This window comes from Vombatus ursinus, unplaced genomic scaffold (assembly GCF_900497805.2).
Source record: "Vombatus ursinus unplaced genomic scaffold, bare-nosed wombat genome assembly UNPS02014794.1, whole genome shotgun sequence".
Classification (NCBI taxonomy): domain Eukaryota; kingdom Metazoa; phylum Chordata; class Mammalia; order Diprotodontia; family Vombatidae; genus Vombatus; species Vombatus ursinus.
In genome coordinates, this window is record NW_020954572.1 from 12314365 (window position 1) to 12340304 (window position 25940).

The 25940-nt window shown below is 36.7% G+C and overlaps 1 protein-coding gene across 4 annotated transcripts in view; it reads right to left on the bottom strand.

Annotated features, from left to right (window-relative positions):
* Positions 1 to 24561, bottom strand: part of HECTD1 (HECT domain E3 ubiquitin protein ligase 1) — a 107415-nt gene extending 82854 nt beyond the window's left edge. For 3 of the 4 annotated variants that reach the window (XM_027870081.1, XM_027870080.1, XM_027870078.1), the window contains exons 1-2: positions 24479 to 24561; positions 22719 to 22980 (exon numbers count right to left, since the gene is read on the bottom strand). In XM_027870081.1, coding sequence (XP_027725882.1) covers positions 22719 to 22858 — 140 coding nt within the window. In that variant the 5' untranslated portion in view covers positions 22859 to 22980; positions 24479 to 24561. The remainder of the gene's footprint in view (positions 1 to 22718; positions 22981 to 24478) is intronic. The other variant, XM_027870079.1, reaches the window with a different exon arrangement.
* Between the last annotated feature and the right edge of the window lie 1379 nt (positions 24562 to 25940).

Genomic DNA, 25940 nt, shown 5'->3' on the forward strand with positions numbered 1-25940 from the left:
TAAAGGAAAACTGCCCAGATCTCTTAGAACTACAGGGCAAAATGAGGGAAGGGAAAAAAGAGAGAGAATTGGAAGATGAAAAGGCAGATTTAAGATGATTAAAACAAAATATCTTTTTAACTTAATTGGAGACTAACTAGACTACTGCTAGTAGATAGAATGTGGGGGCCTGAAACCAGAAGACTCATCTTCCTGAGTTCAAATCCGGTCTCAGACATTTACTAGCTGGGTAACCCTGGGAAGGTCACTTAACCCAGTTTTCCTGAGCTCCTCATCTGTAAAATGAGGTGGAGAAGGAAATGGCAAACCACACTAGTATCTTTGCCAAGAAAACCCCAAATAGGGTCATAAAGAGTTGGACATAGCTGAAAAATGACTGAAAAACTTAATCCTAAAGAACTAGTAGGTCAAAGAACAAATTACAGAAATATTAGATAATTTCATGACAAGAAATAACAAGATAGCATATCAAAACTTTACCTATGGGAAAATTCATTAACAAAAGAGGAGAAAAATAAATTGAGAATAAAAGTTAAAATTTTTAAAATGAGAAAAACAAATAAAAAAGCCCAATTAAACATAAAATCAGAAATTCTGAAAATTGAGAAAACACACTAAGAAAATTGAAACCAAAATCTCTACTGAATTAATAAATATAATAAATATAACTACCTGGCTTTTCTAAATAATACAAACAGCTAAAACAGTCACAAAAAGAGGAAAATCAAACTGTCAATTTCAAAAAATGAAAAAGTAAACACAATAAACAGGAAATAAATTATAAACTTTTTTATCCAGTTATATGCCAACAAAACTAATGACTTAAATAAACTGCATATTTTACAAAAAATAAAAAGATACCCAGATTAAAAGGACATAAAAGAGAAAATTATAACCTGATCTCAGAAAAAGAAATTGAACAAACCATAAAGGAACTGTTAAATGAAAAAACCTCAAAATTGTATATATTTACAAATAAATTCTATCAAACATTTAAAAAACAATCAATTCCAAATTACATAAATTACTTGCAAAAAAAGAAAATAAAACATTTTACCAAACTCCTCCTATAAAACAAATACAGTCCAGATACCTAAATGAAGGAAAGATAATCAGAAGACAAAAACTATAGACCAATATTTCTAATAAATAATATTGCCTCTGACATATACAAACTGTTTAACCTTTAAGTGCTCTTAGCAACTCACTAAGCCTAGAAGTTGTAGAGGCTCCTCTCCCAGGAATTCCTGTACCAATGAAATGATATCCAGGACCTGTGAAACAGGAGTTCTTAACTTTTTTGTGTGTCACAGTCATCCCACCCTCTACCCCCTACTCTCCACTCCTGTCCTCTTTGGCAGTCTGGTAAAACTTATAGATCTCATCTTAGAATAATGCTCTTAAATGCATAAAATATGTAGGATTATGGAAAGAAATCAATCATAATGAAATAGTTATTCAAATATTTAAAGAAACAAGTTTACAGATCCCAAGTTAAAAACCTCTGCTACAAGTTTTTTTTAAACCATGAAATGCAAAAACAAACAAAAATAAAATAACTCAGTATCTTCTTCATTAAAAAACATTTAGAAATATAGGAATTAATGGATCTTTCCTTAGTAAGGTAAATGGTATCTATCCAAAACCAAGAGCTATCATTTTCTGTAGTCAAGAAACACTAAGAGTGGAAATATGTCTAATGCTGTCTTGGGAAGATGGGGGCAGGGGGGAAGGAGGAGAAAAAAATGTTGAACTCAGAATCTTATAAAAGTGAATGCTGAAAATTATCCTTATATGTAATTGGAAAAAAATAAAATATTATTGGTGGGGGAGGAAACTCTAGGAGGGTTTAGAAGACATTTAGGGGTAAAACAAAGATGTCCATTGTCACTATTATTTGATATGATTCTAGAAATGCTAGCATAGCAACAAGAAAAAAATAGTGGGAATAAGCACAAGCAAACAGAAAACCCTCAACACTTTTTTCAGATGATATGATGGATTACTTAGAAAACCCTAAAGATTCAACTAAAATATTAATTGAAAAAAATTTAATGCAGGATAATAGCTGAATAAAAAATAAACCCCCCAAAATTGCCAACTTTTCTGTATATTACCAACAAAAACCAGAAGAGAGAGAAAAAGAAATTCCTTTCAAAATAACTATAGAATGTATGAAATAATTGGGAATGTGCCTACCAAGAAGTACATAGGAATTGAATGGTAACAGTTAATATTTATAGGGTGCTGCTCTTTTATATACATATTTTTACATATACATATATATAACTGCAAGTTAATCAGTAAACAGACTTTCACTAAATAATATTTATTAAATGTTTACTATGCTCCAGGCACTGTACCCAAGTAATCTAAAGGAAAGTAAAAACACAGATCTAGCTCTCAAAAAACATGCATTCTAATAGAGGAGATAACATATAAATAATCAGGTACATTAAAGAAAATGCAGTGTGAACAGAAGTAATCTGAAAGTACCAGCAGATGAAGGGAGCCTGGGAAATGCCTTCCCACCAAAGGTGGGTTTGGAGACATTAAGAGACAGAGGTAGGGGCAGCTAGGTAGCACAGTGGATAGAGCACAGACCCTGGAGTCAGGAGGACCTAAGTTTAAATCTGGCCTCAAGACACTTAATACTTACTAGCTGTGTGACCCTGGACAAGTCACTTAACCTGATTGCCTAGGCAAAAAAAAAAAAGAGAGAGAGAGAGAGACAGAGAAAGAGAGAGAGAGACTGAGGTAAGGGAGGGAGAGCTACAGCCATGGCACTGTTGCTAGGAACTAGGGATACAAATACAAAATTAAAAATTGCCTTCCCCAAGGAGCTTACATTCTACTGTGGTGATCTGATGTCAAATACTAAAGTCTAATTGAGCTGAACCTTAAGTTTTTGCTTTTTTTGTCCTGACCCGAAACACTTTTTAACTTTACATTATTTTATATCATCAAAAAAATAGCTGGCTTTGTTCTCTAAGTAAAAAGCCTCTGGAAACAATTTAGTCAAATGGTACACAAACTCTGCAAGCTATTCAGAAAAGTGACAAGGCAATATTAAAAGTCAATTGACAATAAACATTAAACCCAATATTAACTGGCTAACTCACTATACAAGATACACTATTTCTGGACACCTAAAGGCTATATAGAAGATTTAACTAATAAGGAATGCACTGGTTTTCACATTTATGGACAGTCAGTAGCCACATGGAAAAGATTAGATATGCACTCTACTAGAGTGGCCTACTGGTTTCTTCACATAGTTAAAATGTTAGATATGTTAGATAACATGTTAGATAACACTTGGATCTCTGCTTCCCAAGGCTCTGTAACTCAAATTTATCACAAATTACATTCCTGAAAAAGACTGGAGAGTGTTTTAAACACACACCATTTGACTCAGTCTCTTCTTCACCAGCTAATTTTTCCTCATTACTTCAGTTTTAGGATATAATACATGATATCTCTTCTGGGCTTTTATGTAATTAGTAGAGACAATCCAATTTTTCACAAAGTATAGTAACCACAGCTGCACTGTATATGCTTTTGAAGCATTTCACAATAAATAAACTTCCATAATTCTTCAGAAAAGCCAAAGAAATACACTCATTACATTTCTTTTATTAACTAATTAAACAATTATAATGATTTACAGAACTGTAACTCTTAAGATTCCAATTCAAAGACCACTTAGGTACCTACTACGTACTGAACATCATAGAGATATTTTAAGTGGATAAGGAGGAAAATAAGGTATTAGATGACTTTAAGTTCCCAGTAAAGTATGCAGTAAGATCATCTGCTAAAAGTTAAAAGGGAAGGGACCTAGGAGCTTAAAGTATAAAGGGTTTAAGACCAATCAAAGAAATAGCATCAGTCCTTAGTAAACTCAATCAACACAGTTTTGTACCTTTTCTCAACAAGGCCTGACAGTCAAGAAGGAAGAGTGAAATGAAGAAAAAAAAATGTAGGGATAAAGAAGTTGAAACAACAGAAGGTGAAGTGAGCAAAGGATCATAGAGTAACGGCCATAACACGAGAACATGTGGCCCAAGGGTTTTTAGGGAATGAATAAAGATAGAAGTAAGTCAATCAATAAGCATTTATTAAGCCTATTATGTGCCCACAGTGCTAAGGGTTAGGAATACAAAAAAAGAGGCAAAAGACAGTCCTAGAGTTCAAACTCCCAAGTAAATAAATATGTACAATCAAGTATATACAACATAAATGAGAAATAATTTAAAAAAGCATTAAAATTAAGAGGTTAGAAAAAGATTCCTTTAGAAAATGGGATTTTGGTTGAGACTTACAGGAAATCAGTGGGTATATAGGGATTTTAGAAGGACTAGCATCTCTGGTGTGAGGGCCTGCCCTTTTCTGGGCTACTCATTCACCTTTGGTGTCCACCTGCCACCCAACTCTCACCTGTGGCTCTAAGAAGCTGCAGCATGCCCAGTAGCCACACTCCATAAAGCGTCTCAGCAAACCAGGTTGAAGGAAACCAACAGGCCTCAAACTTATCCTATCAATGACTTAGGGGATGTCCACCCCAAGAATGTGAAGACTTTCCCCAGCAGAACGGATGGATGAGAACAATTTGTTGCAATGGCCATGAAGGTGACTGAAGGAGGCACTGTGGAACACTTAGAGTTTGGTCAGACATCGAAGATGCCAAGGGCATACACTACATCCCAGGCCATAACCCCGTGATGTTATTGGTCCTTTTCAAAAATGAAGGACAACAAAGGAAACTAGAGAAGCCAGAAGATACAGATAAGGAAGGAAAGTATTCCCAGCACAGGGAACAGTCAAAGAAAATTGTCCGAGTCAGGAGATAGTATCTTGTTCAAGGAACAGCAAGAAGGCCTGTGATATTAGATCAAAGCCTATATGTTGAGAAATAAGGTGTAAGAAAACTGAAAGGTGGGGTATTCTAGGTTATGAAGGGCTTTAAATACCAAACAGCTTATTTTGTATTTGATCCTAGAGGCAACAGAGAGTCACTTGAGTTTGTTTTTTGGGGAGGGGTTTGGGAATGGAGTGAAATGATCAGAGGGATCTATATTATCGGAAAATCACTTTTGACAGCTGAATGGAGAATAGACTGGAATGAACAAAGACTTGAGGCAGGCAGAACTGCCAGCAAGCTACTACAACAGTCTAAGCATGGGGCAATGAGGGCCTGCACCAGGGTGTGACAGTTATCAAAAGAGAAAAGGGGGCATATTCAAGGGACGATAAGAAGACAGAATTGACAACTCTTGGCAACAGAATGAATGTGGAAGGTGAGAGATAGTGAGGAGTCAAAGATGACATTCACGTTGTAAATCTGGGGGACTGGGAGGATGGTGGTGGCCTCAACAGTAATAGGGGAGTTTGAAGGAGGGGAGAGTTTAGGGGGAAAGATACTGAGTTCAGCTTTGGAAAGTTGAGTTTAAGATGTCTGCTGAAGATATCCAGTTCTAGATGTCTGAAAAGCAGTTCGAGATGCAAGACTAGAGGTCAATAGAGAGGATGAAGCAGGATATAGACATGTTAGAATCATCAGCATAGTTAAATCTATGGGAATTGATAATGTCAACAAGAACATAGGGATGAACTGGGAAAATAAGAAACAGGTCATGATGATAATGAACTAAGTTCAGTAGAAATGAAGCAGTGGAAAATGTAAAATAGGAGATTATCAAAGAGAATAACTTCATGTTCCAAGACTTTGTAGGTAGGGAAGCTTCATGTAAAAGCAAGCACCAAAGTATTGTCACACTGATGAGTAATAAGTCAAGATCTGTCTTGACTCTCCAAGCTTCACTCAGGACTTCCTCTACCATCCTGAAGCCTCATCGTGCCCCAGTTCTTCATCTTGAAACCTCACTCCAGCAGAACCAGAAGAACACTATACATAGTAACAGCAACACTGTAGGATGATAAACTACAATAGACTTAGCTCTTCTCAGCAATACAGTGATCCGAAACAATTCCAAAAGATTCATGAAGGAAAATGCTATCCACATTCAGAGAAAGAACTATGGAGTTTGAATGCAGATCAAAGTATACTATTTTCACTATTTTTTCGTTGTTTTTTTCTTTCTTGTGGTTTTTTCCTTTTGTTCTGATTCTTCTTTCAGAACATGACTAATGCAGAAATATCTATAACACAACTGTACTTGTATAACCTATATCAGATTGCTTGCTGTCTTGGGGAGGGGGGGGAAGGAAAGGAAGGGAGAGAGAAAATGCTGGAACTCAAAATCTTACAAAAATTAATATTGAAAACTATCTTTACATGTAATTGGAAAAGAATTAAATACTATTAAATGTAAAAAGAAAAGAAACCTCACTCAAGAACTGGAATTCATACACTGGAAGTACCCACTGCCCCACGACCTCTCCCTCTAATTGGACAGCTCCTTCTAGAACTCTCATTTATAAAGAGAGCCCAGGCCGGCCATGTCTTATTCCTCTCCCAGCTGGACTTTATATGTTGTTTTCCCTTTTATTCCATGAAGGCAGAGACTTTCTTTCCACTTGTATTAGTAATAACAGCCCTTAGCAGTGATTATAGTTCACTATCTTCTGCAGTTAGCAAAAAAAAAAATATATATATATATATGTGTGTGTGTGTGTGTGTGTGTATATACATATATATATATATGGAACCAGAGGCCAAAATTTTAGAAGTGTCATCAGTTTGGTAGTTTTGGGACATTTGAGTAGACATCAACAAATATCCTAAAGAAGAGATATGTTGGCCTGGAGAATGTAACATTTAAGAAATTCCTCCCAAAAGGTTTGAGAATCATATTAAGAGAAAAATCAACTAGATGCAAATAACTTAGTGAGGTTGACACTAATACTGATTTCCTCATAAATCTGAAGTTGCAGTATATCTAATCAATCAAGTCTACACTAAGATGAATCTTAAGTACAGAAATAAGAGTATCAAACAATGATTACTAAATGTAAACAAGTCCCTAAAAAGAGGGTAATGTATAAAACAGTGGTTCCTAACCTTTTTTGTCTCATGGGCCTCTTTGCCAGTCTTTCCTTGTTTCATGAACCCCCATTTGGCAGCCCTTGCAAGAATAAGGTTTTCAAATGCATAAAACAAAATATACGACTTTACAAGGAAAACCAATTAAACTGAAATAAAAATAGAACTTCTTTTCCCAGCCAAGTTGATGGACCTACTGAAATCTATCCACAAAAGGGATCCATGGACCACAAGTTAAAAAAAATCATGATATAGAAGTATTCAATCTAGTACAATTAATCAAGTAAAAATAGAACCTGCATTTACATATACATATGTGTTCTTTATACTCAAAGATACCACTTACCTATAGAACTTTTATTCTATCAACAAAAATCTGCTTTCTCTTTTTCCCACTCCACATAGTATTTAATAGTATTTCACACACAACAGAAATTACCTTCAGGTTCACAGTCACAAAATAATTGCTAACAGCTTCCAAAAAAAAGCTTTTTTGGGGGGGGGAGAGAAGGAAGGCAGGCAATCAGGGTTAAGTGACTTGCCCAGGGTCACACAGCTAGTAAATATCTGAGGATGGATTTGAACTCAAGTCCTCCTGACTTCAGATGATCTATCTACTGCACCACCAAATGATATCTTGCAGGGCCTATTGTAATAATATAGCATCCATTTTAATACAAAAATTTCTATATGTTCATTTATTCGTTTGTATAGCAAAATCTTTCTCAGAAATTACAAAGAGCCCAACTTCAATCATCATGAATTCTAAATTTTAAATTCAAATTAATGCCGTTTTATATTGTTTTCAAAAGAACTACTCTTTCCCTAAAGTATTTCAAACCTTATATAAAAATTTAACAAGTGAAAGAAATTTCTGGCCCTCAGCCAGCTAAATGATATAATATTACCAGAGAATCAAATTTAAATGTATTTATTCTGTCTAATTTACTAAGTAATCCTATATTGTCAAAGTTAAGTATCCAACTCTATCATAAACCAGTGGAAAAGCACATTTTTCTCTGGGAACAAACACCATAGCCTAAAATTCTGCCAAAGCATCAAGATATTAAATAGGGAATTTAGTAAGCAATACCACTGTATCCTGGAACAATCACCAGAAATTGTACATTTTGTTCCTAGATAGCAGCTACCCTCCTTCTTTAGAATCAACTAGAAAAAGTGAACATGAACCTGGAAACAAACTTTAAAAAATAAATTTGACTAAAATTCTTTAAAAATGAAGTCTAGAGAGAATAAAGAATACCAATGGGCATAATCAAGAGGAGAAAGAATTAATTGCTACTAAACGCTAAAAACCTTGTTTCTTCCCTAATAAATCTAAGGAGGGACATTGTAGAGGATAGAGTCTTAAACAAGGAAAGATGGGAGGGCACAAACAGGGTAGAAATCAAGAGATATGATACTATATGGCCAAGACTATTTACTATGTATACATACTTACACATGTATACATTGTTACCCCTGATAGATAGGATCAAGACAAGAAGTATTGTGAAGGAGAATGCCGACCTTACTGACTGTGGGACTTTGGGCAAGTCATTTAACCTCTCTGAACCTTGATTTCCTTATCGGTAAATTCAGGGGATTGGGCTAAATCAAAGGTATAAAATATATGGGTCTCTTATGTAGCTGAAGCTAACTAAAATGTAACTGGGGAAATAGTTTTTATAAATAAAAATACAATAAAACATTGATAAAACTAAGTCAACATACAGCCCATATGGCTCCTTATACACGGTTGAGTGGCCCTGTTTCTATTTGAGTTTGACACCACTGTACCAGATGACCTGTAAGATCCTCTTCAGCTCTAAATCTATGATCCCATGCCTACCTTCCATTCCAAAGAATGGGTTGTCTCAACCACCATGATTAAGAGTTAGGCTTAGAGAAAAGGTAGATGAGAGGACAGAGACTCCAAGTGAAGAAATACTGGCCTCAGAACAAATAACAGATGAGATGGTAAAGAAAAGGGCACAGAAAAGGATTAGGCTCCAAAATGGGATACATGATGTCCTACTGCCTAATCTAGGAACTAATATATCTGAAAATGAGGTGCTTCAAAAGAAGGTGAAAGAAGAAGGGAATGATGTAAGAAGGGAATGAGGTAAGAGTTATGGAAGAGATCTGTAACTGCAGATTGGCAGGTTGAAGAAATAAATATTGAGTACCCTAAATACCACATTGTGTGATGGGAAAGGAAAAAACAAAAAAAGACATGACAGAATAAATATATACAAAGTTCATGAAAGGAAGGCACGAAAGGCTACATTTTAGAGTACCTTAGAAGGAAGAAGACAGGTGAGGAATGTGACCGAAAAGGGGAAATTATGTATCATGCTGTTAGGGAAGGGGAGAAAAGCCCAGATAATAAAAACAGTAATCAATAAAGGAAATATGAGCCCAGGATAAAGATCTGAATAGAAAGTAAGTAATGACAGCATAAACAATAAATGGTTGGTTCAAAGACCAAGTCATAATAACTATTCTACAGAGAATAATGAGAAAATCCATCAAAATTTATGGGTTAAAACTCAAGTAGTTCTCAGGAAAATTTACATATCTGAAAAGATATATTTCCATGGATAGAGCACCAGCCCTGGAGTCAGGAGGACCTGAGTTCAAATTCAGCCTCAGACACTTGACACTTACAAGATGTGTGACCCTGGGCAAGTCACTTAACCCCATTGCCTAGTAAAAACAAACAAACAAAAGAAAGATCTATTTCCAGACTATAAGAATGAACTGAGCATGTAAACAAAAATAACTACAAAAATCACAAGTTAACCACCAAATAAGCAGAAAGTAAATCTTTAAGCTTAGAAAAAATACACTTTAAAATAAAAGACATAATGAGTTGTTTTAAAAAACTTAACAAAACTTGTTGCTGTTATTGCTGTTGAGTCATGTCTGACTCTTCATGACCTTGTGGACCATATTGTCCATAGGGTTTTCTTGGCAAGGCTACTGGAGTGGTTTGTCATTTTCTTCTCCAGTGGTTTAAGGCAGCAGTTAAGCGACTTGCCCAGGGTCACACGGATAGTAAATGTCTGAGGCCAGATTTTAACTCAGGTCTTCTTGACCCCAGGCTCAGTACTCTGGTCCACTAAACCACCTAACTGCCAAACAAAAGCAATCAACCATTAACTAAGTAAATTGAGAGAGAGAGAGAGAGAGAGAGAGAGAAATCAAATTGACAACAATGAACAAGATACACTCAGTGAAAAGTAAAAGTATTATGAAAAAATACCATACATGATTGTCAACAAAAAAAAAATTTAAAGGAAATTATCGACATAAATAGGATTAAAAACAGTTAGAATTAAAGAAGGGAGTCCCTTTATTAATAAGATGGGCTTTTAATCAGTATGATGAGTGTTGTTGTCTCAAGTACCTAAGGGGCATCTACCCATGAAGAAAACAGAAATATACACTAATACCTCCTTCAGAGGAGAAAGAGAACTCCAGACTGTTTTTCACTGACTGAATCTGCGTACAAGCTGATTATCTCTTCCTCTCTCCATGTTCTATAAAAGGGAATCAGAGAAACTCTTTTGCTGTTCACAAGGCAGAGCAATACAGCAACAGAACAGATCTACATTCTTTAAAGTGGAGGGAAATAAGTGTAAATGACACTGTCATTATTTGCACAGCCTCTTTTCCCAAACAACCTCCAAAATGAGTGCTTGAGGAAGGAACCTATGAGATTTAAGAGTGTTTAAATACTCAAAGCCAGCTTTCTGGACACCAGTCAGAAACAAGTTCCTGAGAGTGGGCTTTCCCTAGTGTTAGGATTCCTGTAAGATATTTTGGCTGCTGTTAAAGCACTTCAAATTCCTGCAAAAGCATATGATAAAAGCAGACAAATGCTTGCACACATGGCCCAAGAAGACAGACTGTTAGAAGTTTTATAGAATCAGGGGTCTATAAACTATTTGTTTTTAACCAATCGGTAATTATTTCAATAATTAGTTTCCCTTATAATCTTGTGCACTTTATGTTAGACACATCAAACATATTGTTCTGAAAAGGGGTCAATTGGCTTTTTCAGAAAGCCAAAAGGGTCCATGGTATAAAAAAAAAGCCCTACTTAGGTTCACTAATCCTTAGCTCCTGAGAGGAAGACTGAAGAATTTCAGTTCTCTAGCACAAAGATCCATGAAATTGGCCTTTTAGCCTGAGCTAAACCCTAGAGGCTGCGTCACCAAATTTGAGAATTTCTAAGTTTTGAAAATTCAGGCACTGGCCATTCTAAAGAAAGAAGAGAACTGGCCACATAATTACTGAGCAGTGTCCAACCCTGGAGAAAAAGAAGGAAAGCTCATGTTTCCTCTAAAGCAGAGAGGTCACAGGATGGGAAGGAGCAACGGGGAAGGCTGCAGAAAGAGATTAAGGCTACCCAACCCCAGTCATTACAGTAACTTGGAAAGTACAGGTCTAACACAGATGTGATTGTTTCTTCAGCTAACTACCATCTGGGAGAAAAAAAAATCCATATCACTAATACAAAAAAAAACACAAATTAAAACTCTGATGTCTCAACTACAATTAGTAAATTGGCAAAGATGAAAAAAGATGAGAATAGTCAATGTTAGGGCAACTGTGAAAAGATAGGCACACTAATTCATTTCCGACAGAGCAGTGAATTAGTATGACCATTTTGGAAAGCAGTTTGGAATTGTGCAAATAAAGTGGCTGAAATGTCCCTATTCTTTGACCCAGCCCACTGTTGCATATATATCAAGGTCAGTGATTTTTTAAAAAAGATTTCATATATATCAAAATATTTATAGTGGCACTTTTTGTGGCACCCTGGAAACCAAGTAGATGGTCGCTGATTAAGGAAGAGCTAAAAATAAACTGTGCCACATGAATACAATGAAATATTACCATGCTGTAAGAAACAACAAATACAAGGACTACAAAGAAGCTTCACAAAAAGCTTCTACAAAGACTTACATGAACTGATGCACAGTGAAGTAAGAAGAGCCAAAAATATAATATACACAATGACTATAGCAATGTAACTGGAAAGAACCACCACCAAACTATGAAAAATCAATGCTGCAGAACTATTTTAAAAAAATAAGCATGGCCCCAAAAAGAAATGTTAGTTAATCAATAAGCATTTATTAAGTGACTACTCTGAGCCAAGTCTTCTGCTAAGCACTGGAGATACAAGAAATAATGATGAATACATAGACATATAAAAAGATTCATAGGAACTGATAAAAAGTAAGCAAACCAAGAAAACAATACACAATATGATGACAATGTACATGAAAAGAACCACCACAAAATATAATCGAAAATAAAAGCTGCAAAATTACAAAGAATTACAAAGAACAGGCTTGACCCCAAAGAAGAGATGCATATTCCCTCCCCTCCCCACTCCCGTTCCTTTACAAGGTGGGGAAGTTTTCCCAGGTATGGAACACTGTATTTATTGTCAATTTTTTTCAATGTTATTGGTCAGTTTTGCTGATCCTCTTTTTTTCTTTTTTCAATAAAAATAAAAGTCTGTTATAAAGTATGCGTATCTAGGAGAAAGAGAGGCATGCAGGGAAAAATTTAGGGGTTATTAAAGAAAAATACCAATAAACTTATTTTAACAAGTTATGTCATAAATCCCACTCATTGTTTGTTTCTAATGATTGTTTGACCTCACAACCAGGAAATTGGTAAAGATGAAAACAGTAGTGTTGGAGGAAAGGCATACACATTCCATCAGCAGAGCTATGAATCTGTTCAGCCATTCTAGAAACCTATTTGGAATTATAAAAAAATCACTAAAACATTCACTTTCACACCCTTTAACCCAGAACAAAGGGCACCATATAAAACAATCGATCTTTGTGGTAGCAAAGGACTAGTAACAAATTGGATACCATTCTTGGGGAATAACTGCATAAACTGTGATATATGAATATATAAGAATATCACTGTGCTATAAGAAATTAGGAATATGAGGAATTCAGAGAAATATGGGAAGACTCATATGATCCAAGAGAATGAAGAAAAGTAGGATCACAGATCTCGAGCTGGAAGGGACCTTAAGGGTTTTTATTTACAGTTAAACTCTCATTTTAAAGTCAAGGAAACCAAGGCTCAGAAAGAATAAATGACATCCCCAAGGTCATACTGGTAGTAAATAGAACACCTCCAAATTCACGATCCTTTCCACTGCACCAGGCAGTCTGAGAATAATATACATGGCTACAGTAATATAAATGAAAACAACACAAATACTATAAAACACAGATTAACTGCAATGATCATTCTTAGTTTCAGTGAACATTGGATAATAAAACACACTTCCTTCTAAGTAGATATGGGAGACAAAAATGTGGAATGAATGTTGCACAAACTATCAAATGTGGCTGTTTGTTGCTTTGATTTTGCTTATTTTCTTCAAAGGGGAGATCTCAATGGATTTGGTGAGCAATAATGGGAAATTATCATAACACATAAGACCAAAAGACATAAAAATACCATAAATTCTACTCTTTAGAGAGACATTAAATTGCAAATTCCCTTAACATCAAATTCAGCACTTTAATCAAGATGTTCACAAACAGAATGATCTTAACATATAGCCTAACACTCCCAGAGTGTGTCGAAACCAGTAGGTCTTAAAAGCTACAAGAGGTAAAGTGACCTACAGAAATCATTAGGACCAAGATTAAAGTCCACATTGTAACTCCAAATCCAATGTTCTTTTCATGATATTAATTGCCTGTGATCTATTTAATCTAATGGAAGACATCCAACTTGTTCTTTATAGGGTAAAAGTCTGAGCCAAAACAAACTTATAGTATCTTTTAAGCTGTAATTATCTAAATAGTTAATGGAAGCAAGGGCATCCCGCTACAGGAGAAAGAACACAAGACCTAACTCCTGGATTATTGTCCCAATTAGACCAGTATCTATCTGTGCGACAACAAATATTGTTATAAGTACAGGGCACCCACTATGTGTCAGGCACTGAGGACACAAATACAAAAAACTAAACAGTCCCTGCTCACAACGAGCTTCCATTCCATTCCAATTGGGAAGACGAGAAACATATAAAAATAGAGAGCATAAATATAAAGTTGATTAGATACAAAGTAGGTTAAATATAAGACAGAATGGGAAGGTACTTCATATATCTATTTGAAAATATTAATTATACACACACACACAAAATGTGTCAAGTCTGTATTAACCAGAAGGTTGGGAAAACACAGCATGGTGTGTTGGATAGATGACACAGCATTGGATAGATGAAGATCTCAGTTTGAATTCCACCTCTGACACTAGCTGTGTGAGGCTTGGTAAATCATATAATTTCTCTGGGCCTCAGTTTTCTCATTCATAAAATGAAAGGTTAGATTTGATGACTTCTAAAGTCTCTTCCAGCTCTAAATCTAAGTGCTTCCACTTTCTCTCCTCCCACTCTTCTTAACCCTTTACAATCTAGCTTCTGACCTTACCATTCCACCAAAACTGCTCTTCCCATAGTTACTAATGATCAGTCTCTTAGTTGCCAAATCCAATAGCACTTTTCTCAATCATTCCCCTGCAACCTTTCCTCCTGGATATCCTCTTCTCTGTATGTTTTTGGGACATCACTCTCTCCTGCTTCTCCTCCTACCCATCTAACCATTCCTTCTCTCTATCTTCTGCTGGATCCCCTTCCAGATCATGCCTTCTAACCACAGCTGCTGTGTCCTGGGTCCTCTTCTCTTCTCCCTCTACACTACTTCACTGGGTGACCTCATCATATTTGGGCCATCTTTATTTTTTTTAATGTGCTATTGCTACTACTGCATGAGTAGAGAAAGTTTTGAAAAAGGAAGAAAAAAATCATTCACAGTCCATTAAAAATCTTAGGAAGATAACAAAATGAATAAAAAGCAGCTTAGTCCTAACAAACCTCAGAAGATAGCCCTTGTATGCTCCATTATAAGAAAACTCAAGCAAACATTCACTCTAAAATAAGCACCTAGTTCATTTATAACATACTCTAGTCCTCTCCCTCCCTCTCCAACCCTCTTCCTGCTTAAAGACTGGTTCAATTTAGCACTGGCGAGACAAAAATAACTCCTGGACTAGATACTGGTGTACGTCTCCTTTGAACTATAGTTGATACATGAAAAAAAAAAAGTATAGACAAAAGGTAAAACTTCAGGCTTTTCCATTCATATAATTTGTATGTATATGTACATGCATTTGAGTACACATAAAATACACTATTGAAACGACAAGAGATAAGCAGCCTGGTCTAGTGGGAAAAGTGCAAAATTTGAAGTTAAAAGTCCTGAGTTCAAATCCCAGCTTTGCCACTCGCTAGCTGTGTAAGCTTCGGCAAGTCACAACTTCTCTAGACTTCAAGTCTCCTCATCTGTAAAATTAAGGGATTGTACTAAATGACCTCTAAATCTATAATCCAGTACTGTTCTATCATATCTGTGATATAAGTATTTCACGCCATATGAGTTTACTAAGAACAAGGTCATGATATGCCTAAAAACTTTACCTAATGAATTTCCAGGAACATATCTATTTCCTATACTAAGGGATACCTGTTGCAGAAAGCATGAGAGACTTTGAGAAGAAAGAGATGGATGGAGGAGGGGCATCAACAGTACGCCCACTTCTCTATAACCCTACCACTAGTTAGAAAAGAGAGACAAAAACAGCATCGTTAAGGTAAAACGTAAAGACATCAGTTCCAAGGGGAGCAAATTAAAGGACACGCTAATGTTGCTGCTGTTGCTCCTGCTACCAAAAGTGAAGGAACACAGCACCCTCTATTCTACCTATGCTTTTCTTTTTTTAATTTTTTTTAACACTCAAAACTATGCCACAAGAATCTAAGCCCTATGAAGCTTAACATTTTTTATCAATAATTAATATGGCAGCATAATCAAAGTGGGAACTGAACAGCTCTCTACTATAGCAGTGTCTCTCAACACAATCTTAAGCTGCATTAACAGAGGTTTAATACCCCATAAGAATGAGGAAGTGATAACCTTGGTTAGACCACCTCTGGAGTACTGTGTTCAGTTCTGAAAACAATATTTTAGGGAAGACAGTAACAACTTAGAGTGTATCTAGAGGAGAATGACAAAGATGGGAAAAGCTCTGAAGATCATACCATATAAAGATCAGATGAAGAAACTAGATATGTTTAACCTAAAGAAGATCTGGGGGATATAATAACTGTCTTCAAGTATTTGAAAGTCTACCATAATAGAAAAGGGATTAGACTTATACTTCCTGCCTTCTCATCCCCCCCCAAAAAAAACCAAAAAACTAAGAACAATACATAGCAACTTCGGAGAAGCAGATTACTTCAACTGTAAAAAAAAACATATCCTAATGATCAGAACTGTCAATAGAATGGGCTGCATTTAGAGGCAGTGGTTTCTCTGTCCCTGGAGGTCATATAGAAGAGGCTAAGTGATCACTTCCCAGGGATGCTGATGAGGGGTTTCCGTTTATGGTGAAAGAGTTGTTGAGATCCTTTCCATGTGAATCAGTGGGATGAGTAATATTTTGAACAAGATTACATTTTTAGTAATGTCCCTAAATTCATACCACTTAGGTACCTACCTATAAAGACTGCAGAGAATTTCAAATTTCCAAGCTCTACATACTCTTTTCAATCTGCTCTCATTTTTCAAACACCATTTTCTACAAGAATGCAAGCCTAATCATTAATGGGCATCAATGGGAAAATAGGGCCCAGTAAGGAGAATTTCATTCTACAGCTAATTATTCAGGATTATAACAGTTAAATCTATCAAAAGACACATACATGTATCTTAAATTATATATAGCATCATTGTGAAATAAGTTTTCAAAGCAAAAAGTCAAATGCCATGCCAGGAAAAAGTCAATTCTAATCTAACTCCAATGTTACAATCTCTGGCAGATGTGAAAACAGACACTACACTTTAACCGATTACAAAGTCTCAAGAATATCCAGGAATTGTTATCAATAGTAAGGTATCTAAATTGTTGTATCATCCCCCAGTTTTTTTTAATTAAACACCCTGATGCTCTTCTCCATCCCAACCCCCTAACTGCAACTGATCTCTCTCAGTATATTGAAAAGATGTGTTCCTTACAAGTTCAATGTGTGAGTTTGTTTTTAAAGTAAGTACTATATGATCTTGGCAAAATCAAAACTAAGCACAAGAGCAGAGATTCTGGCACTTTCACATCTTACTGATCCCCTGTTACTAAAGCCCCTTGGTGACTGAGTAGCTTGTAATTTCCATGTCTATTTTTTAATATACCATCAAATGGATAAATCTAAATAATCAGCTTTGAAATGCTTTCATGGGTATGCAAACTAACAATCAACAGTATTCAAAGGTAATTCCTATCGAATTCTTTGTAAAATTGATTTAAAGTACAAATTTCATTATTTGTTTAGATCTAAAATGACTTGTTTAAAAGGGCAAAAACCCTAATTCGTGTTTAAATATAGTTAATATAGAACTATATTTCAAGAATTCCAAAACCTTCAGAGTAAAACACTGATTATTAGTGTCCAAAAGTCATAGGTTACATAATTGAAATTCAGTAAATTTGTTTATATAGTATTCCCAAACTTACAAATTTCAAAATCATCCTGTCGGAATATTATACTCAGTAAACTAAGAGAATTTTAGTTTCCTAATCCAAGAAAATGCTTTAAAAGGATGAAGTATATTATAGCAGAATATTTTAAAGAACTGACTAAAACCTAATACAATCCCTAACTTAGTATCCCTCAGAACTTTGAGATTCTTAAGTGGAATGATTTTAATAAAAATTCTTCAAACTACACAAACTACCCTTAATTGCTTATTGAATAGAGGAGCAAAAAGGGATGTTTGGAAATGAAGGTGATGAGGGAAAAAAAAAAGATGCCTATAATTTTTTTTTTACTTAAAGAAAGCATATCCCTATTCAAGTTTGTCTTGAATGAGAAATATATAAAGTTTTTAAAATTTAGCTGCTATTCAAAGAATTATAGGAAGGAGCCAGTATTATTTAAGATAAATGACTATCTATGTAGCAAGCAGAAATTTATTATACATATCAACCATGCTACTACTCACAAAAAATAAAATCTCACTTTGCTATAGAACAAGAACACAATCAACCTGAATTATGAACTTCCTTCTGAAACCTCAAAGGGCAAAAGGGGCAAACATAAGGAAGCAGAAAAAGATGGCAACCCACAGTGTCCCAAACCCACTTTGTCATCAAAAAACTATGTTAAGGAATTTAATTTATCCATGAAAGCAGTAGAATCCATATGATTCTTCAGCTTACCCATGACATGACCTAGAAAGAACGGTATTAGTGACCCTCACAAACAAAAAAGTTCACTTTAATTTCTTCCCCAAAAGAGACAATTTTAATCAATATTAAGAAATGCCTCATTATTTTAGAAACGTGTATCTCTTAGACAAAAATATACATAGAAAAGTAATCATTATCACTGATTTCCAAAAACAGAATCCATTTTTAAAAAAAGATTGAGTTTTCTTCTAATCAGGCATTACCACAGGAATGATTTTCAAACATTTCAAATCTCTCAGACAACACAACTTTCTAAAATCTGAAAACTCAATTTCTTCATTTATATTAACCCAACAGGCTTCGTCTAATTATACTATAAACATGCCGCTATTTTCATAAGGATGTATAAGTACTTTTATGGGATTTAATGATCTATAGCAGTTATACTTTAAAGTACACATACTATATATATAAAGCATATATACACAAGAAAATGAGCTACTTTCTAGAAAAAATTGTTCAAACATAATGAAGCATTATATAATGATAGCACAACTTTTATAAATGAATTCTTTAGTAAACATAGTATCAAAGCTGGTCCAGATATAGTGGTGAGTAGCACAACATAGTGAAAAGTAATCTAGACTACAATTCCTAAGAAATGGTTGTCTCCGTTTTGCCACTTAAATAGGGCTGTATGACCTTCCAGGCAAGTCAATGAACCTCTCAGTCTCAGCATCTATAAGATAGGGATGACAGTCTGTCCTGACCAATTCAGAAGACTGTAAAGATTAAATAAGAGGTGACCTTGTTTTATAACTGTGAAGCACTTTAAGCATGTAAGATAAGCAGTCTTCGTTGACCAATACAACATAGATCAAATAGAGAAGTATCTGAAACCATAGACTTTCTGGCTCTGACAACTAAAGGGACTGACCACACTTAATAAAAATGAAATTTTCCCATTTTTGTGGTAAAAAGAATTTAATCCCTCATAAGGAAACCTCAAGTTTGCAAAATGAAATCTTAATATTCCACTCAAAAAAAAAAAAAGGAAAATCAGCTTTTCATTTTTATTAACAAATAAGCAAATCACATATTTATAGACACAAAACTGATGAAAAGGTACCAAAAATACAAGATCCCATTGTCTTTAAGAGAACAATACTATATACAGCCTGAAATGCTTCTCCTTCAACATGGTGTCTACTATATATATGAATATCACACAAGATTACTTGATACAAGCAGTAACAGAAGTAACTTTGCTCAAACCCCTTCAGATTATTAATATGAAGTAAGGAATAAAGTATTCCCCTTGTGGAAGATTAATAAAAGGGAGTTGGCCAAAAGTTACACAAGATGAGGCTTAAGTGGATGGTAGCAGTATGAGGGAGGGCCCACAATGATGAGATCACAAATCCAATCAAAATACCAAAGAAATTTTAAAATCTCACTTGGCTAACTTGACTTCTCTTTTGCCATGGCAATCCACACAGTAATCCAAATCCAGACAAAAATAGAAAATTGTTCTTCATCCAAAACAAAACCAGATTTTGACCATGTTTAGTTTTCAAATGCAAAAAACAAAAAACAAAAAAAAACACAAGAATTCAGGAACATTCTCCAAAAATCAACAATACCACTATTTGTTTCATTAAAAACTTTCTTCTACAGCTCTGAAGCTGCATGTTTGCAAACAATTCAGATACTTAATATTTTCATTTCTCTAGGGCTTTTCTTTTACTCAAAACTAGAATTTGCTTCCTACCTGCTATTATTTTCCATTTTAGACATTCAGAACAATTTGTCAAGATCAAAGACTGAAAGATGTAATGACAGAGAAATTTAGAAAAGGTTTAAGTACAAGACTTGCATACCTGATATTTCTTTAAAATTTGGGCTAATGTTTATCTGGCAGTTAAGCTTTTTAAAAAATATATATATATCAAACCTTTGGCCCAACAATTCCACCTTTGCAAATATATCCTAAGCAAGTTTTCATAAAAACAAAGATCAACTGTCAAAATACTACATATATAAATCAACATTATTTGTCATTTCAAAGTAAAAGAAACAAGCTAAATGTCCAACAGAGAGCCTTTGTCAAAATAAGGAAGGCCTGAGTTCAGGTCCTGCCTCTAACATATCCTGGTAGTGTGAAGATGAACAAGCCATTTTAAAGCAACTCTCTAACACAGTAAATAGGAGTCAATATGCCTTGGTAGAGAGAGGGAGTTTCCTCATCTGGGGTTCCCTACAGCAGAGACATCACACTACCCCAAATGGGGCCCAAAAAATCAGATTAAAATGTACCTGAAAAATGTTCAGCAAAATAAATAAAAATACAATACCATATAATACTAATTTATGGTTTGCTAAGTCAACATGTGGCCTGCAGGTATCTATTTCTATTTGAGTTTGACACCACTCCCCTACACCAAAGAAAACATAGATCTGGACCACTACACACCTCTCCCTCCCAAAAAAAGAAAAAAGAAAAGAAAAGAAAGAACAGCAATTTACATAATGGAATACAATGCATTTACTACAACACCATTAAAAATTATAACCACAAGGAATCAAACTTAAAGTAATGTAAAAAAAAAAGATCAAAAGAAAGTATCTAACTACAACTCTGTAAAAAGAAAGATTCGCACATAAAGGCGAATGAACAGTTAATAGAATAGAATAGAATAGAATAGAAATCTAGAAGCCCATGACTATTAAGGACATACTGTAGAAAGACATTTATTTTCAAGTATAAATAGTCATGTTGTTTATTTGGTTTTAGTGTTCTCACTAAATTATTTTTAAATAATTTCAGTGACTACCATTATGCCTTGTAAACAGCAGGCATTTAATGTGTGTTGAATTTAATTTCAAATTTTAAAAAGCAAGAATCATTTATTTACACTGAAACGGCCAGGGAGGAAAATGACAGGGTTCCAAAGAACTATTTTAATAGTAAATAAACATTCACTGTCAAGTAAAAGACTACAGGAATTTAGACTTTTAAAAAGTAGCAGTTCACAAAATTTAGTTAGATGACTGCTATCTTTGGTCTTATATAAAAGTCTGAAATCTACTATACCACATAAAATAAAGCTATTGGGTCTGGATTCTCTGGCCCATTCTATTTCAGATTTTTTTCAAATAACCCATGCCTATGGGGTTTTAAGGCTATCCATGTCATTTTTCATGAAATGTAGAATGTACTTATAAATCAATGCTATGCTACTATTAGAATATATGATAACACATGCTGCCAATACTGGTAAAATGATTTGTGAGCCTGACAAATATTTCACACAAAAAAACTTAAATACCTAAAGTCACAAAAAAACCTTAAATAACTCATTTTTCTGCAAAAATACATGCACAATGATAACTTTAACAAAAGCCAAATATAATTAACTCCAAGGAAGTAACTTATTTTTGTTGTAGTAGGAGTCTGTCATATTAAATACTGCTTCAAATGAGTGAGTCACTGAAGGCATCTGGAAACCTTTTCGGATTTACAAAGTTTTTCATACTAATGGCATTGTCAATGGCATTTTTAAACTAACAAAAGATCAAGACAAACAAACACCTTTATCACATGTAGGTAAACTAAATCTAAGCCAACATCTCAACTATTTTCCAGTTCTTATTTAAAACTAATAGCTAAATTCAAAAGGTTCCAATTCTCTTTTTTGAGCAATAAGTCAGTAAGAATTACATTCTTAAAATAAATTCACCCAAAAATTCACCACAAGAGCAAGCAGACTGCCATGAACCATACATTTAACACAATTTTAAATACCATTTTATTTTCAAAGTTTTGGCACAAATTCATGTCGTTAGAAAAAAAAGCTAGTACACTAGTACAAGTTAAAGCCTTTATTTCACCTCCAAATTTCCAATTTGTCATTACTACCATTTCTAAAATTAAATCTCTGGTACAATGTCATCCATCCAATTTTTACACTTCAAATTGAAAGCTAAAAGCCATATTTTTATTTTGACCCCACAAAAGGAAAAAAGCTCAAGAATATACACTCATTATCCTTTAAAGCATTTTTTGTCAATTTCATGGTATAGAAATAGCTACATAAAAAGATAAATATATTCTTCTCTTTGATGCATGGCATATTCTGGAAATGAATCAACTAATCAATTAAAAATGATCATTTCCTATTTAGTCATTGTGTCAATACAAATATCACCACTGCTATTATTTCACTGAATGATTTTCAGTTGCTCAGAAAAATGCATTTCCACAATTCTGGAAGTACTTTTAAATGGTGGGAAAGAATTTATTTTAAAAACCCAAGGGCAAATTTCTAAAAACCTAAAGTCAGGACATGCATGAAAACTGATGTCATTACAGAAACACCAGTGGAAGATGATGAAGGGCTTTACTTACGTTTCAAAACAACGATCCACGTTGTCAGACATCAAAAGCAGCATACATAGCTGTTCAAGGGCTATTAGTTGCATGTCCCTTTCATCTCCCTGCCCCATCTGCAGCCATTCCAGCAATGTATCCGGGTCCACATCTGCCATGGTTTTTAAAAGCCTCTTTGCTTAAATTAAAAAGTAAAGGAAAAAAAGTCCTTAAAATGTCCAAGCCAGATCAGTAAGCATCAAAAAGACATCAGCTACAATCAAACTTTTGGCGTCTTCTCCTAGGAATTAAAAAAAGATTCATCAGTATATATGTAATAAACCATTTCATTCTTTAATAGTTATTCAGTTTTCCTTTTCACTCACATTCAGTATTCCTTACTATACTAAATTAAAACCAGTTGTGCCAGAGAACATAAGCTGATTAAGTTGCTGCCTAACCAGAAAGCTTCTTTTTTCAAAGACAGTACAACAAGCTTCAGATCCAACTATTGCTATTACCAGGAATGCCAAGCCAAAAAGGCAAAACTTACTTTCCTTTCTCCCCCTGGCACACTCAATTTTTTTTTACAAAATGATCTGCAAAAGATCATGAGATTCAATTTCCCCTAATCACCTCACATTTCAGAAAATTATTTAAGTTCAAGTTGGTATTTAAGTTTAAAAGCACCTTTTCCAAAGGAGTTCAATCACGTACAGCAAGATTAAAGACTTGAATAGGGACTCGGGAGAAGTTTTCAGGAGTTATAAAAGTACAACCAAAGTAAAAGTAATAGGAATATGTCGATGGATAAACATAGGTTAAACCATTAACACAGTTAATCCATACTCCTCTTTTCCTCCCTCCTCCCCCCACCCCAACAAGGAATGGGAGACAGGGGCACCCAAAAGATAAAGACCAAGGACAGAGCAGCATCCAGGGCAGCAAAGCAGGTCATTTACAGATGTTCTTTGTAACTGTAACAACAGGAAGATTTTTCTAGTCCCACGTAAGCTAACGGGGGGATACGGGGGAATGAAACCAACAACATGTGCCTTTGTGCACCCCTGGACAGTGACTAACAGGATCTGGTCTTAGACATCCCCAAGCCAAAAGCAAGCCTGAAGCCAGGCAGCACTGAAGAGCACCCGACATCCCAACCCTCTCCCTCTCCCCCTTCTCACTCTCTCGTCTGTCTGTGTCTCTCCATCCCTCCAACACCCCCCCCACTCTCTCCTCTTAGTTCTTCTCTGTCTCTCCGTGTCTCCCCACAAGTTTAGTCCCACGTCCTCTGAAAGGAGAGAGAATAACTTAGGGAGAGAAAATGGAGAAGCCTTCCACCCACCCCCAACAACAAAAAAGGGGAGACAGAGGCAGGGCTGTGGGAGGGGTTCCCCCACAGGACCGAGGGCTGCCCCACCACTCCAGGGCCCCACCGAGGGTCGCGGTGTCGCCGGGGGCGAGGGGATGAGCCTCTTCTCAAGGACAAGCGGGCTCCCCCAGGGGCCAGGAGCCGAGAGAGGGCAGCCGGCTCCGGGTCGCCCCCTGGGTCCGGGAAAAGGGGTAAACAAAGAGTCGAGGCGGGGGCTGCCTCCCTCGGCCGCGGCGCTGCCTATCCCCGGGGCCTGGGGCCAGGGCACCTGATCCTGGCTGCCCAAGCTCCGCTTCCCCGCCCACCCCGGAAAGCCAGGGCCGCCCTGCTCCGGACCGACCAGCCCGTCCCCGCCGCCGCAGGCCCCCGACCCCCGGCCCGGTCTCCCCGGCCCCAGCCCGGGCTCCCTCTCCCGTCCGCCCCGTACCAGGCCGCGGGCGGAGCCAGGCACGGCTGCGGTCCTCGAGTTCGCGGGAAGCCGTAGGCCGCGCAGGTCGAGCCGGGCAGGCGCCGCAGGAAAAGCCCCGCCCTTCGTGCTTCTCTTCCTCCGGAGGGGGGCTCGGTGACAGCGGAAGCGAGCGGCCGAGCGCGCGCCAGCCCCAGGCGGCGGCGGCAGCCCCGGCAGGGTCCGTCCCCCCGCTGACACGCGGCTCCTCCGGCCCCGCTGCTCAGAGGCCCGCGCTGGGGCGGCGACGGCGACGGCGGCGAGGGCCCGCTTCCATCGTGCTCCGGGAGGGGGCCAAGGGGGAGGGGGGAGGGAGGGAGGAGGAGGGAGCGACACCGGGGCCAGGAAACCAGCGAGTGAGAGACAACCGGACTTGCCGAGCCCAGCGGGGGCGGAGCCGCTTCTGAATCACCCGGTCGGCGGCGACTTCCACAGGCGGCCACCTGGGGCGCTGCGGAGACTCGCTCCCGCCCGAACACGGCTCGCTCCTCCAACCACAGAACCAAGCTGCCGGGCGACGCCGTACTGCGTTTGCTGTCTCCGCCCGCGTGGAATTGTACCTACTCTCGCTTCTCTCGTGGCTCCCTGCTTTCCCCCTTGGAGGTGGACTCTGGTCGGAGTCTTCCCCGAACGTTTAACCCTGCGCACCTTTGTTCCGAGGGGTTTCTTTCCCTTTTCTTTTTGCAGTGGAGGAAGAAATATGGAGGGTCTAGGGGACTGCAGGCGGATAGTGTAGCGAAAAGGAAAGGTTACGAAAAAAGGAAAGAAAAAGGGGGAGAAGTCATTCAAAAAATCAATCCGTATTTATTAACCGCCTACTACATGACAGGTACCATGCTAAATACTAGAGACATAAAGAGAAACAAATGACATTCGCTGCCCTCAAAGAGCTTACAATCTAATGGGAGAGACATGTAAACAAATATATACAAAGCAATCTACATACAGGATAAATCGGAAATAATTAACAGAGGGGATGAAAGGGATTGGGAAAGGCTTCGTGTAAAAGATGGGATTTCAGTTGGGACTTTTTTTTTTAATGCACAGAACAGAAGGAAAGCCAAAAAGAAGCACAGACAAGTAGGTAAGCCTTGGAAGCCACAGGTTGAATTCATTGTACACTGGAAAAGCAAGCTGTACATAAGAGAGATCTTCGGTTTCATGTGCAATCTTTTTTTTCTGTTTTGTTTTGTGTGTAGAAATTCCCGTTTTATTTGGTGTTAAAAAAAATAATTTAAAAAAAGGAAGAAACAGACTAGCAAGACATCTTTGCAAGCTACAGCTACAAGTTAATTTATTATATACTTTTAAAAAAAGCAAGTTCTACATAAGAAACCTCCAGTTTTCATATAGAATCCTGTTTGTCCGAGATATGTATATGTGTGTATGTATACACACGTACATATGGAAAAGCCTATTTGTTTGTTGTTTTTTAGGTTCCGAA